General features: G+C 43.8%; 1 protein-coding gene across 6 annotated transcripts in view; it reads right to left on the bottom strand.

The window, feature by feature from the left end:
- The window catches only part of RNF216 (ring finger protein 216), a 125,245-nt gene that overhangs the window by 74,233 nt on the left and 36,801 nt on the right, over positions 1–14,211 (bottom strand). For all 6 annotated transcript variants that reach the window (XR_006284396.1, XM_037909963.2, XM_043524159.1 and 3 more), the window contains 6 exons: positions 13,526–13,640; positions 13,075–13,214; positions 11,972–12,022; positions 10,701–10,838; positions 9,146–9,294; positions 8,559–8,637 (listed from right to left, as the gene is read on the bottom strand). Coding sequence is in view for 5 of the 6 variants with exons in the window: in XM_037909963.2 (XP_037765891.1) it covers positions 8,559–8,637; positions 9,146–9,294; positions 10,701–10,838; positions 11,972–12,022; positions 13,075–13,214; positions 13,526–13,640 (672 nt within the window). In the remaining variant the exon portion in view is untranslated. The remainder of the gene's footprint in view (positions 1–8,558; positions 8,638–9,145; positions 9,295–10,700; positions 10,839–11,971; positions 12,023–13,074; positions 13,215–13,525; positions 13,641–14,211) is intronic.

The raw sequence follows: 14,211 nt of genomic DNA, 5'->3' as shown, positions 1-14,211 counted from the left end.
CCACCCAAATCTCTTCCCCCCCCCACCCCCAATATTCAGAATTACGTTTTCAAGAGCCGTTTTCAGAGTAACAGCCATGTTAGTCTGTATTCGCAAAAAGAAAAGGAGTACTTGTGGCACCTTAGAGACTAACCAATTTATCTGAGCATAAGCTTTCGTGAGCTACAGCTCACTTCATCGGATGAAGTGAGCTGTAGCTCACGAAAGCTTATGCTCAAATAAGTTGGTTAGTCTAAGGTGCCACAAGTACTCCTTTTCTTTTCAAGAGCATGACTAGTTAGTGCAAAACAAGGTGTGTCCTGAAAGTCATTCTGTCCTCCCATAAGTTTTTTGGTTCTCTAGTGGGCAAAACTGAGGTAACACAGCAGTGGTGGTTGTGATGGGGATCTCAGTGTGGGAGAGGGAAAGAGGAGATTTAGTTCTTGAATAAGGTCAGAATAATGTTTTAAAATTGGCCTGGGAACACTTATAGTCTTTTCCACCTCAGGACCAAGCCTAAGAACACTCCCATCAGCAGAGCACCAGAGAAGTGTGCTGGGGCAGGTCTGGGGTTTAATCACTCAGTCTTACTCACTGGTTCAAGAGAGTGAATCATGGCCTTTCCTTTTCAGAAGTCATCGGATTTTAATGTCTGAAGTGGGGAGTGGTTCTCAGGTCTCTGAGCAAACATTAAATGCCTGTTCGCCTCACTATCTGCTCCCAGAACAAATGCAAACTGTAAATAGGGAATCTGCAACATTGAGGGGAAAATTTAATAAATTCAATGACTAAATAACTTTGGTTTGTACAGAGGTTCAGGGTTGCCTCCATGACCCTTCTAAAACATCGCAGTGATCACATTAAACTACCCCCTCCCTTTGTTCCTTATCATTGAACAGAAGAAACCAAGCATTGCAATCCCCCTTTATCTTCGTGAGGGTGTCTCAGGGAAGGTGGGCTGAATTTAAGACAAATCTTAGGCTGCAGAAGATCCCCAGACTTGCCTCTGGGCAATCCTTCCCCCACCCAGTGAGTCAAAACAGTCACACACCCCACCTCTGTCAGTGGCAGTAGTTATAGTCCAGTTAAAAGATGCATGGAATGCACTTTCCATAGGTTGCCATACAGAAGCAACCACCCAGCTTTTCCAGTCCGGCATTACCTGACCAGAACACTCTTGCAACATAAAATAGTGATCCTGGGAATCCATCAGCTGATCAATAACTAGTGTTCAGGGCAATTTTGCACTGAGACACCAACAAGACATGTAGAATCAGAGTAATTCTCAAGATAGCCAGGCTATCTTCACCACCACCACATGATTCTGGGCTCAATGTAGCCACAATTTAAGTGGAAGGAATGGATTGCCTCAACTCTATTACTCGCATACCAAGTTTCCATCCCACAGAAGTCAGATCCAACTTATTGCCTCTGCTCAGTAGAGGCCCAAAGGACTGAGCTATAAAGGGAAGACAGCACTACCTCTTATGGACCTGAAAAGAGGTATCCTTTGGTGAGTGGTAGAAGAGTGTTACAATCATCTTTTCACTGAATGGATATTGCTATATATGGTAGAAACCAAGTACAGGAATAAATTGTGGTGCACTAAATTGCATTGACTTACATGGGCTATTTTTATACAGCCTGGTTGAAAGTTCCTGTTTTAGGAGGCTTTGGGTTAGATACACAACAGAGACTCACTATTTCACTGATCTCTGTCATTAGGTCAGTTTTTAAAACTACATTTTACTTTCCCGCACATCTCAAGCGTACACCTTTCCTTTAAAAGCATTTCATACATGTACGTGTGAAGGGCCTTGATCTTGCAAGGTGCTGAGCAAACTCGACTCTCAGCAATTTCCCTGGAGTTGGCCATTAAGCACCTTGGAGGATAGGTCACGTGGTCTGGTGCACACACTGTATTCATAGGTCGGATCTATTCCTTTAAATAGACTTTGCTATTCCCTGAGTGCTTTCTTCCCACCCTGTTATCTACCTTGCTTTGGCACTTCATCACAAAGTCTAAAGGGACGTTATCTGCAGAGAATACACTCACATTCTCCCCACCCCACCCCCCTCCGGCCTTGATCCCTCCCTCCCACAGTCCCTTTGAGGAGCAGATACTGAAATTCCAAAGCTCCTGCTGTAATACTGCTGCTGCCAGTGCCGATAGCATCTCCCCTTGCCCTGCCTTCTGACTGCACTGCGGAGAGCACCAAGGCTACAGACAAGTTTCATTGCCCTTTTATGGTAGAAAAATGAATCGCCTGCCCAGCAGCAGAGTGCCTTAGAGCTGAGCATAGACGACAGACGGAAACTTGCCATTTGTTGTGGTTTTGGCAGCAATATAATGGAGCGAGTTCCCATCCTCACCACTCAGCTAGAAGGGTGCACAAAAGGCATTCACCTGAAGGTGAAAAAAGCAAATCCCCGGAGTACAGAGACATACATCCACCGAACCTCAGGGAACTGCAACAGAGGGTCGGCAGGGTCATTAGCAAATAGAATAGATAGCCTCAAAATGGTTCTACTGGACAAGGCACAAGTGAGCAGCGGGTTTCCCCATGAGAATGCGCAGATGCATGTGCGAGCGGACTCAAATTCTAGACTACAGAACACATTCATACTAAACCCCATCAGTATGGAAAGGAGCAAGATCTGCTGCATCACATTTCCATTCCTTCCCCCACCCCAGCAAATACTATTCAAACAGGGTGAGGGAATTAAAAAAATTAAACTGGGACTGGAGGTCACCACCACCACCAGGGAGGAAGTGGCAATATCCATCTCCAGCCTTGCCCCAACTCCCCGAAAAGCAGAGAGGCAAAATAAAAGTGGCAACTAAATCCGAATAAATACTCTCAGTGAAATACACAGAGCCCAGGCATATGAACTGATGAATAGGGAGTGACACGTAAGAGCATGGGACCTTCGAAATGTTTGCACTGCTGTCAGGAAGCTGAATGAGACATAGCAGACTCAGCAGCTGGGAAAAACATGTTGCAAAACAAGGAGAATTAAGCAATTCTCTATATGCACATCCAACTCAGAGGCATTTTGGACAAGCTTAATTTCTTTAACCGGAAGAATTTCTTTCCGCATTGTTTGTGAAGATAGTGACAGAGTCCCTGATGCAGTTTAAGTCTTAGGGCCGTATAGGCATTTAAAGCTTAGCTGCCCAAACCTACGAAAAGCAAATGAAGAATATTGTTGGGTGGCATGTATTTGTTTCTACAATTACATGCTCAGAGGGGGGAAAAGTCTACTATGGAATGTGATGTCACCTTGTGTTTACTGTCTGCTGGTGGGTCCTTTGTTTACACAAATATTTTCCTTCAGTATAGGAACCTTCTGTTGTAGGGTGCAACTAAGACATATGTAGCTTGGGTGGCGTAACTGCTCTGTAGCAGATAGAGCTGTTTCCTACAGTAGTCCAGCATACCTCTGTACAGACCCCAATTTGAGGAGCAAAGCCCACTGATTGCTTTTGTAACTTTAAAGCTTGCTGATCATGTAACACCCTCTGTACAATGCGGTTCACGCCTATTAACACAGACCAGGGATGCACGGTTCGCACCCCGCTAGAAAGGGCCATGCTCAAATAGAGTTCGCTAGCAAAAGCTCTGTACAAGCTTAGTCAGAGTTTGAGTTCAACAGGAAATGAAGGTTCAAAGCAACTGGGTGAGCTTGTTCATAGTCACCACCTTCAACTCAGTCCTGGGAAGTCAGCTCCAACAGCAGCTTTAAAAACTTAGCCCTTCATAATAAAAGAACATCCAATAGTTGCCTTGCTGTAGCCAACGGAACAATACCGAAGATCTAAAGGCAAAGTTGTAGAAGGGTTTCCCACTAATGCAGGTATCTCAGAATCACCCTTTTTTCCAGCAGGACAGCAGAGAGTACTCAGCGGGCACATTCATTTCCTAATCACAGCCTCATTTAAAGGAGACACTACCCTGTGAAGAACAAGAGCCTGGAAGCTTTCAGCTCAGACGCAGTGAGAGTTTCTGCACTCTAGGAGGCACCACCCTCTAAACGAGGAAGGCAACCCAGTTTGTCAGGGGAGAGAGAGGCTCCTCAGTGACATAGGGGAGTTCAGAAAGCGAATCTAGGAAATGCAAGAGGCTACCATGCAGCAGAAGGTTCCACTGTGGCTTTGAAAATATTCTGCTTGGTGTTCTGAGCTCCCCAACACCCAGAGGGACAATGCTGCTTCATGCATGTGTTATTACCATGGCAACATCTCTCACTTTCTCATCTTTTAGCTGGCTGGAAGCCCTGCACTGCTTTGTGCTGAGACTGCAAAGAGGGGTGACAATCTCCCCCGCCCACAACACAAAGGGTCTGTGATACCTGCAAGCACACCATGTAACACAACAGATTGCACTGCCTTCACACTCAGGGGTGTATGCAAGCTGATCATAGGGGCCACGCTGGGGGAGAAGAGGTTCTCTTTTCGGAGAGGAAGAGTATTTCCCTTGTGGATGAGTGCCTGCCCTTTTAGTTTTTGAAGTCATGAGAGAAATGCTGCTTGATAATTTCATCAAGGGGCTTGGCAGCTTCAGTTTGGAAAACTGCAAAGACCTCAGCATGCCAAAACGCATGGGAAAGTAACATGCGTCATTAGAGGGCTGGAAGGTTCAAATGCCGCGGCTGCACAGAAGTCTGCTTTAATGTGAGGCAGCACAAAGGTGGTGTAATGCATCACCAGCACGGGCTAGTCCCACTCACATTCGGCAAGTCAGAGCGCTGCTGCAAACCAGACATCACTGTGTACAGCCTCTTCCTACACACATCATGTATGTGGCTCACTACAGAACGGATCAAATGCCTTGAAGTCGAGGTGGTTTAGCTTCGGCCAGCAGAGAACTGTATGATGGGTGTTAGCAGCTCCACAAAGCTAACTCCACCCAATACAAAACACCGACAAGCTCAATGCTTAAAATACAAGAGGACGTTCATGTAACGCACACAGACCACATTAAACGTGTACAAGCATCTTTTCTTTACTTGCAGAGTTGCTTAAGCTATGTTTCTCTTCGGTGAATTAAGCTTTATTATACGCCCTCCACCCAGCAGGTGACATTAAGATGCAAGGTCTGGACAGCTCACTAAGTGCCAAACTTCACATATCACAGCTGGAGCTGCAATGGCCCTGACAGATGGTGTAGACTCATTACCAGGGATACTAGAAATCCATTTGCCACGGAAAAATGTGGTATTTTGTCGGGGTTGGCGGGGGGTGGTGGTGGTGGTATTTTTTTAAACAGAGAACTTTTAGTTTTTACATTTTGTGAAAAAATAACTATTTACTAAATTTTACCGAAAGTGCCAGTGTCACTTATTCAATGCACACAAGCTCCCCCTCTTGTGGTTGATTTTTGAATGCGCTTTAAATATACATAGCTAAATATACTCCAATAAACTGCTTCTGGCATATAGCGGTTACTCAGTGGCGTATAGGGGGTCGTGTTTTAATGCATCTCAAATTTCATTTCAGCCTCCGGATATGTGTAATTAAAGTTATGTAAAGATGCCAAAAAACTAAAAATCACCCCTAAAGACCATGTCACTGAGTTTAGCAAGGACAAATTTCATATTGATAATTAATGTGCTATTCTGTACTGTACGCAGGAAGGCTGTGGATTACATTCAAAGGCAGACAATTGTACAATGCGTGGAAAGCGCTACACAAACTGAATGAAAAGAAATGAAAACGAGGCTGAAACAGCAGAGTCACTGACAACAGTAAAGAGACAACGCACTGTGACTGGATCATTCTATTAATTTTATTTTATTATAATGATTGATGGCATTGGTAGGCTTCAAACATTTTAAAAAGATATCAAGAAAACATTGTGTTTAACTGATACCTATATATTGTGACCAGGGAAACTAAAGGGAAAATGCTGATTTTTATGTTTTTTTTAAATCACAGAACTTTGTCATCACAGAAAACTAGGATCCCTGCTCATTACATGCTCTTCACATGCCTATTCAGTAGTTACTGTAGGCGACCGGCAATGCCTCCCTCTTACTGGCAATTCTGCCCATTGCTGATGTTAAAACTGTTTACATCTCAGCCACTAAGAGACCTGATCATGTGTGAGAGATGCACAAGCAGTAGCCCAGCAGAGTGTCTGGCATGATGCCTGCATGCCTCAGGCTGGATGAAGCACATGGCCAAGGGATAATGCTTTCAACTCTTCAAGGAGTGCAGATTTACTTTTGGCCCAGACTTGAACCAACCACCCCTCTACAAGATCTTAGGGCAAGTTTTGGGAGAAGCCAAACATCATCAGTGTGAACCCTGGAATTGAGACCAGAGAGGCTGAGAGAGAGAGAGAATGAAAATGGTATGGGACCACTGGTACTCCACTCCCTGCCCCCTCACAAGGATTTCGTGTCCCCTCTGCTGAAACCACAAGGCTCTCATTTCATCCCTACCACTTCACTTTATACTTCTCCTCACTTTATGTTCTGCAATGCAGCCAAAGTCCTTCCAGCTAAGGAAGGGTTCCTTCCAGAGCCAACTGTCGTAACTTGCTGGAGGCACCACTGTTGATTCTCTGCAGCCCTTCCGATATCGAACATCCACTGCACTCCTGCATCACCCCACATTCCCATGCTAACCCTTTATGCGCCTCACTAAAAAAAAAAAAAAGAAAAAGAAAAAAGCTTCCTGCAAACGGGGATGTTAACGGGTGAAATCCCCATCATGGAAAGACAAGATAAATGGAACTTGGGGAAACCATTGCAAGCACAGCTACAAAACAAGGACAAGTCCTCCCATTTCAAGAATTCTTCCTATTAGGCCCAAAATTGTTTCTTTTGGAAGTAATCTTCTAAAAATCCTGATCGTCCCCACAGACCTCTGGCTAATGCACCAATACAAGCTGTTGATATCGTGGAAATCCAGTCCCTGTTTCAAGTACTGGCAAGTTAGCCGGAAATACCGTGATATCAGAAGAACCAGCCAATCAAAAGGATAGTGCATTTGGAGCACTGATCAACCTGAACACTCTGCCAGACCTTCATGCCATAACTTTACATTCTGAAAAGAATACCTGTACTTTTAAAAAACTGTAATATTCTTCAAACTCTGAATTCTGCTTACTTGCTGTAACCGGTGGGGTGGACCTGTATGGTTCACTTTAAAAAAAAAAAAAAAAAAAAAAGGAGAGTTCTATTATTTTATCATGCAGTTTTAAAAACTGGTTGATTGTGCAAGTCATTGGTGCCATCTAGTGGTTCTCAGCCTTCCTTAGCCCACATGTAAGGATGCTGTAGTTTTCACTTGGGCTAGCAGTACAATTTCTCAAATGTTAACTGGTTGACATTAGTTCAGTGGGTCTGTAGCTCCAGAATCCAAAAAGCAACTGCTGATCCTTCATCAGGCTAGTCTTGCTCTCAGCTTCACAATGCTGACAATAATGTAATATCTATTCTTAGCAATACAAGTTTCTCCAAAAAAAAAAAAAAACAAAAAAAACAAACAAACCAAAATTAGACTTCCAGTACAAGATGAAAAGGAGTACTTGTGGCACCTTAGCGACTAACCATCATAGTAGGCAAATGGCCACATAAAATTTAGAATAAGAACTCTCAGTGGCTACAGTAGCTACACGCATGAGTGCAATTCATTTAAGATAGGAGCTTCTGTGATACAGACCATCCCATAAGAGTCCCTGATATCGTGGCTTAGGTTGAGCAAGACTCTTTAGGTATTAGAGCTTGGATACAGACACTACGTAGGTCTTAATTCACTGGCACCAGTGAGTTCGGAGGCACACCGAGAAAAAATTAAGTCCTACCATCAAGATTCTACAGGCATTTAGCACTCAGAAAGTCTCTGGAAGAAACTAAATCCCATTTCTCTACAGAGCAGATGCAGCACAAGCTGTGGCAGTTCAGGGTTTCCCCATTCTGCTCTGCCAGCGTACCTCTCCTCTGACCTGGTGAAACTACCTCCATGGCTCATTCTCCATCACCCATTCAGTGGCTAAGCCCTCTGCTGAGATGGCAACAAGGGTGCTGATTAACGGGTTTTGTGAAGAGTGTGTAAATTTCCAGTCCTTTGAGTGGACAGATTTCGTATAAACCCTGCAGATGGTGACTTTCTGGCACTAACGAAGTCTGGATCCAGAGTGGTGACATCCAGCAACAATAGGAAGTGTCATTCTATGAGGGAATTTGATTTTGGTTTCCCCAGTTCTCTTAAAGTTTCATTACAGTTAGAATGGTCATAAAAACCAAATGACATTTTAAAAAGACCCTATTACCAGTCCATTTTAAACTCACGCTTAAGTATCTTGAGAGACATTACTGTGCAACCATCTCCTAAGCGGAGCGCACAGAGCAGGATTTAACCAAGTCTGTATTAACAGTACCCTGAAATGCAGCCCTGCCTTTAGTCACGTGCCTTACCAGAAGACCAACAGCCACCTTGGCAAGAATTCTCTCCCTCCACCACACCCATGTCACATGCACATTTCATACCGCGAGCAAAACAGAGCAGCCCTCAAGCGCTATACCTCAAAACTCTGAAAGAGACGACCAGGTAAATATCAGCCCTTTACCTTCCTGCAGCGAGGGTTGGGACAGCTGAACCGCTTCACATCGTTGTCCAGGAGAGCCGGGAAGTTACAGAAAGGACACCTACAGCACAAGAGAAGACAACATTAACATCCTATATTGAATAACTCTGTTGTAACAACTCTACACGCCCCTTAACAAGGAAGTCAGCTATGGCCTGTCTGTCAAAAAAAAAATTCAATGACCTCAGCACTGCCTCTTTTCTTCCTACAGTTCTCTGATTGCAGCCCCTCTTTGTGTCCCAAAGATCACGTGCTCAGTGCTGCTTCTAGACTATTTCACACAGAGGATTAGTGCAGAGCTGACAAACCATAAGGGATGCAATGCTCTGTTGATTCTGATCTGTTTCTAAGACCAAAGAAAGCTAGCGTCTATTAATAAAAATATTCAGGGGTAAAAGTCAGATATCTTCATTACAGACAGCCTTTAAAAAAACCCAGCTGCCTTGTGTTACCAAGCCACCTAATGTTTTGGGCTACAGAACCAGAATCTACTGCAACACTAGGTGTCAAACTACCATTTGTTCATCCATTTCACAGTATTAACCCACTTTGACAAGCTGGGAACTTACCTGACTAGCTCATCCGCACAGGCAGCAGCCACCTCTTCCTCAGCTTTCCGCTCATAGTATTTACACAGGATGTTCTCTGGGAGTACCTTCTCCAGCTCACTGGTTGGGAATGAACATGTGCAGCTCCCTTCCATGCAGCTGAGCTCTGACTACATTGGTGAAGGAAGAGAAGAAGAGACAAGGAAAGTTCATAAAACATAAGGCATCACTCAATTCTACTGAATCAAGATTGATTCAACAGAACCGAGTGGTCTAAGACAACGAAAATGTTGGTATTGAAACCGACATTTCCAGATGTGACCACAGCAGATGACTGCATAAGTGCAGAGGTGGAAGGGGAACAGATAATAATATATCAGACAAGTGCCATATACCGTGTAAACACTCAGCTATCAAACATGGTCAATCATTTTGCGCAGTGGCAATTTTCCCACAGAAGGTAGATCATTAATGGCAGAATTCACCCTTTTCCAATATTTTGAAATATTTCTCCCTTATGAACAGAACAGTGACATGGTTTTATAAGATAAAGCCTGCTAAGTGTATACTTTTGTTGTCACATCCAAATCACAACCCCCATGTGGACTTATTTTAAAAGTCACAGACATTCAACTATGCATTAGTGTTGCTATACCACTACACTGCAGTTCCTCCATTTCAAGCTGCATCATGAGACATGGTACATACTAATATCTATGAATGTATAGATATTTAAAAGCTAAACAAAAAAATGGAATTGGAACACTACAAAGGAGAATCCCCTGAGTCTTCACTCCCTGCATGCCTCAGAGCAGCGGTTTTCAAACTTTTTGAGCTGATCCCCACTTTGAATTACAATTTTTGGTTGCACCCCCCCAACCCAGACCAAAAAAAGAGGAGAGTCGGGAGTGGAGGCGGCACTTCCTACCCGAGCACTGAAGCCTGAGCCCCGCTGCAGGGGCTGAAGTCTGAGCCACCTGGCATTGCAGCTCGCCCCCTCTCCCTCCCACAAAGGTTCCTCCTTGCCCCCTTAGGAGAGTGAACCCCACAGTTTGAAAACCTCTGCCTCAGAGTTCAAATCTTGAGTCCCAGCCACCAACCTACCCCACTGTGCAAAACTGGGTTATGGCTCTAGTTTGGAAGCAAAGACATCGGAAGAAAGTGAAAACACTGTCTTTCTTTTACTCACCCCATTGAGCCTGGCTACTGATACGGGCAACTGCACACTTTTGGGAAAAATGTTGCTTGAGAACCTTAATTCCGCTTGCTTAACTATATAACCTTAACCATGCATTAACAATTTTTGTGCATTTAGCACTGCTAAGGAGAGTTTCAATTCAATTCAGTGACAAAGATCACAGTATGCAGTTGTTAGCTATCCGCAGGAGGGCAAGACAAATTTGTTTTTTTGCTACTAAAGTCTAAGTGTGTTCCACAAGACAGAACACTTCATAAGACGTGCAGTTCTACCAAGTTCACAAATTCCTCCAGCATAACTACATACTTCACATTATTGATTACATGAACCTACACATGCCTCCATCCACTTTTCATTCTCTCGTTGGGACATGCTTACCTTCCCAGAGCCAAAGACTGCCTCCTGAGCATATTTGATTAGGCACTCCTTGCAGAACAAGTGACCATCTGCACACTGCGTCAGTTCCTCAAACGCGAATTCTCCATAGCAACAACGACACTCGATCATCTGACCATCCTGCAACCATTAAATAGATTAATTCCCCCACCATCCAACCCAAATAGCAACAGCAATAGGCTATTGCAAATATATAACTGAGACACCCATAAAATTAGCATGTGCGGTTGAGACACAACCTGACCACCCTGTCTGAGACTCCCAATAAGCTGAAAGTGGCATGAGCATTTCTAACAAGAATAGCAACAGTTTGTAACAGTCAAATAGTTGCTTTGTTTAGAGTTTAAATTCCCCAAAAAAGTTAAAAAACGGAAGTTCTAACCACTCTCTAACAGACTGCGATGTAGGACAAGCCATCGTTGTAGCCAATTACCAAACCCATGCACGCTTTGGTGTATTTGCTAGTCTGCCTAAGTGCTAAGAATGAGGGGATTTGAATGACAGAAGAATAAAAGTATCACTAGAGGGGAGGAAGGGAACAGAATGCACCCTTCACATTTGGAGACTAGGATTCAAGTTTAGTGGCCTGCAACTACCCCAAAGGATATTTATCCATATCACAGGTCAGGAATATGGTGCATTGGCAGCAGTGTTGTAGAGGAAGGGAAGCTTGCACAGTTCCTGTCTGTGATACGATGGCACTGATGGAACTAGGCATGGTCCCTTCCTTGTAAAGGCCAACATGCACTCCAAAGCTTAAAGGTAATGGATATTGAAAGGAAAAAGGTAATTCATGGCAGCTGAATAGAAGTCCAACCATCATCTCTCTTAATTGAAATGAAAAGGCTTAAGTTTTCAGATTTCTAACAAGCCCCCCATAGTGAATGGAAGAGAAGCCTCTCCAAGAATAGCACATCTGTTTTAAATTGTCATAATGTGTGTAGCAATGGCAACCCTGATTACTAATCTACTGCAGCACTGGCACTGGCTAATCAGGTTATTAGCAGCAACCAAATGAGTTACTACAATTCATTACATGCATCAATACTGCCTTCCTGGACTCAGCTGTTGGTAACCTTTTCTAAAAGCCAGGCCAAACACACACACACACACACTCTCGGGGTTTTGCCAGCTCAGCAAAAACAATCCTACAGCAAATGAATGGAGTATGTGAGACGCCAGACAAGTCAGCTTAGAAATAAGGGAGTAAATGCAAATACTTATTACAAAAATCAGGTGACAGAGCTACTGACCTTCTGATACTGCTCCTCATTCATCTGCAGGGCAAGAAGGAAGTCTGCATGCTGACAAAGACATGTGCATTTGTAATTATCGAACTAATAACGCTCCATTCCAGACACTAAACACTTTTATGTAATCTTAAGATTTAAGCATCAAAAGTAAGTTACACGTGACAGGCTGCCCACGAACTGCTCAACCTACTATTCCAATTCCAGTTACCTATCAAGCTATTTAAGACTCTGCTCTTAAACCCACCACTGCTATGAACCAGATTCCAGACAGTCAGCAAATTCAGGCTCTTGCAGACCCAATGGGCAGAGCAGATACCAGAGTGAAGGGCTTTTACAGAGACGATTGAGAGCATCTGCCTTGTTTTTAAAGGAACACCATCAATTTATATAAAGTTTTTAAAGCAATTCTTTCCCCAGCAAGTCAGTGTTAAGATATAAACTCAGTCCTTTCCTAGAATATGAGCAGCAGAGGCAGTTTGTAGTAACGGGTGGCAGGTTTCTGCTTTGGCAGACTTGGGTTTGAGTTCTGCTTTTAGTTTCAATGTAGGTAGACAGAGGAGTTCTACAGATAGCGTGCCTAGCCTCCAGAAGGTGAAGTGGGTAGACAGATTGCCTTGTAGGCACAACAGGGACCATGCTTGCTAATTATAGAGCTGGATTCACAAACTCCAAAGGAAGTCTTACCATTGGTATTGTGATGAAAGAAGGCATGTTACTGCCAAATGGAGGAGGTTTAAAGCTTACTAGGGCAGAGAATGAGCAGTCCTAGAACTCAAGGAGCAAAATCCAACCACACTTCTCCCCTGGATTAAGGAGGGTCCAGAATGACATTTTAACTTCAGCTCAGCATCCCAAATCAAGTGAAAATGTGAGCTGTAAGGAGATTACTCTAGGCAGAAATGGTAGTTAGCTGCCTACGCATGTAGTAAGCTCTGAATAGGTTGCTAGCTTGGCTATTCCCAAGGTGCCAAACCACAGCTCATTTCTAAAAAGTCATGAATGGGAACTGGGAGGAGGGAGAATTGATATTGAGTGTTTTGTTCAGGTGTGTGTATTTATGCAGGAGACAGACAGACGATGAGGGCAATTCATGACAGTCTCACCTCTGCCATCTCTTTAATCTTCTGTTCATAGAACTCCTGCTCCAGTTGCACGGGTGGGAGAAGCGAGAGCCTGTCGTAGGACCTGTAGTGCCGTCTCTTGTTCTCCAAGAAGAACATCCGCTTCTCAATTTTCACGTCACCTAAAGCAGGATAAGAAGCGGGATGAGAATGGACTGGGCAGTGAGATCAAAGCTCAGGGTGTTTCCTTATCTATACCTGTGACACGACAGACCACTACTCATTATACAACTTCAGAGTTCAGAAGCAGTACTGTATCAAAAAGACATATTATTTATTCATGAATACTATCATATCTTCACATCTATACTAGACAGTGGCAGAAAACATAGAGGTTTCAGGGTCAGAGCACCTAACAATGGTACCTTCTGTGGTGGGTAAGCTCTGCTTGCAAGATGCACACAGACTACCATAAACACCAGCTGCTGCTTACCTTGCTCAAATTTGAAATCAATGTAGGAAAACTGGTTCATTTCTTTCCTCCTTTTTCGCTTCCCACTGTTTTCAGGAGACAGCTCCTGCCATTTTTTGAGGGCATCAGAGAAGGCCTAAAAAAAAAAAAGAAGAGAGGAAACAAGGAAAGAGGGACGTTAACACAATCACTCCAGATAAGTCTCTACTACTCTTTGCAAGAAAACAAGAACTGTGTGTGTCCATTAAAGCGCTAAAAATTCACAGGGCCTTCAAGTCTGACTTGAAGACAGGGCAGCAAAAGCCTCAGAAATAAGTCTGCTTCTCCTTCCTTCACTCATCCTACCACCGTAGAGACATGGGGAGATCACACTGTGTGGGAAACAGAGTGCTGTATTGCTCAGGCGCAGAGGAACGATATACAACCGCCCCTACAGTGCTATCTATAATGCTGCAATGCCAGTGCCCAGAACGTAGTGGGTACAGTCTGTAACACATTCTGAAGAATGTTTTTGCGGGTAACCTGTGAAGGTTTTAGGGCCATATCATGCTCTCTCTGAACTCAACTAGGAGCAAAACTTTTCTACTAAGCATAACGCTAGTCTGAGGGGTGAGGTGTTATGTCTTATTTCAATGTTGTGGTATTAGACGGGGGGGGGGGAGGTCTAACAGTTTCAGACAAAACTGGTCACTAGCCAGCAACAACTG

This window comes from Chelonia mydas, chromosome 10 (genome assembly GCF_015237465.2).
Source record: "Chelonia mydas isolate rCheMyd1 chromosome 10, rCheMyd1.pri.v2, whole genome shotgun sequence".
Lineage (NCBI taxonomy): Eukaryota > Metazoa > Chordata > Testudines > Cheloniidae > Chelonia > Chelonia mydas.
Note: the sequence above shows the minus strand (reverse complement) of the source record. Positions and strands in the feature narration are given on the sequence as shown.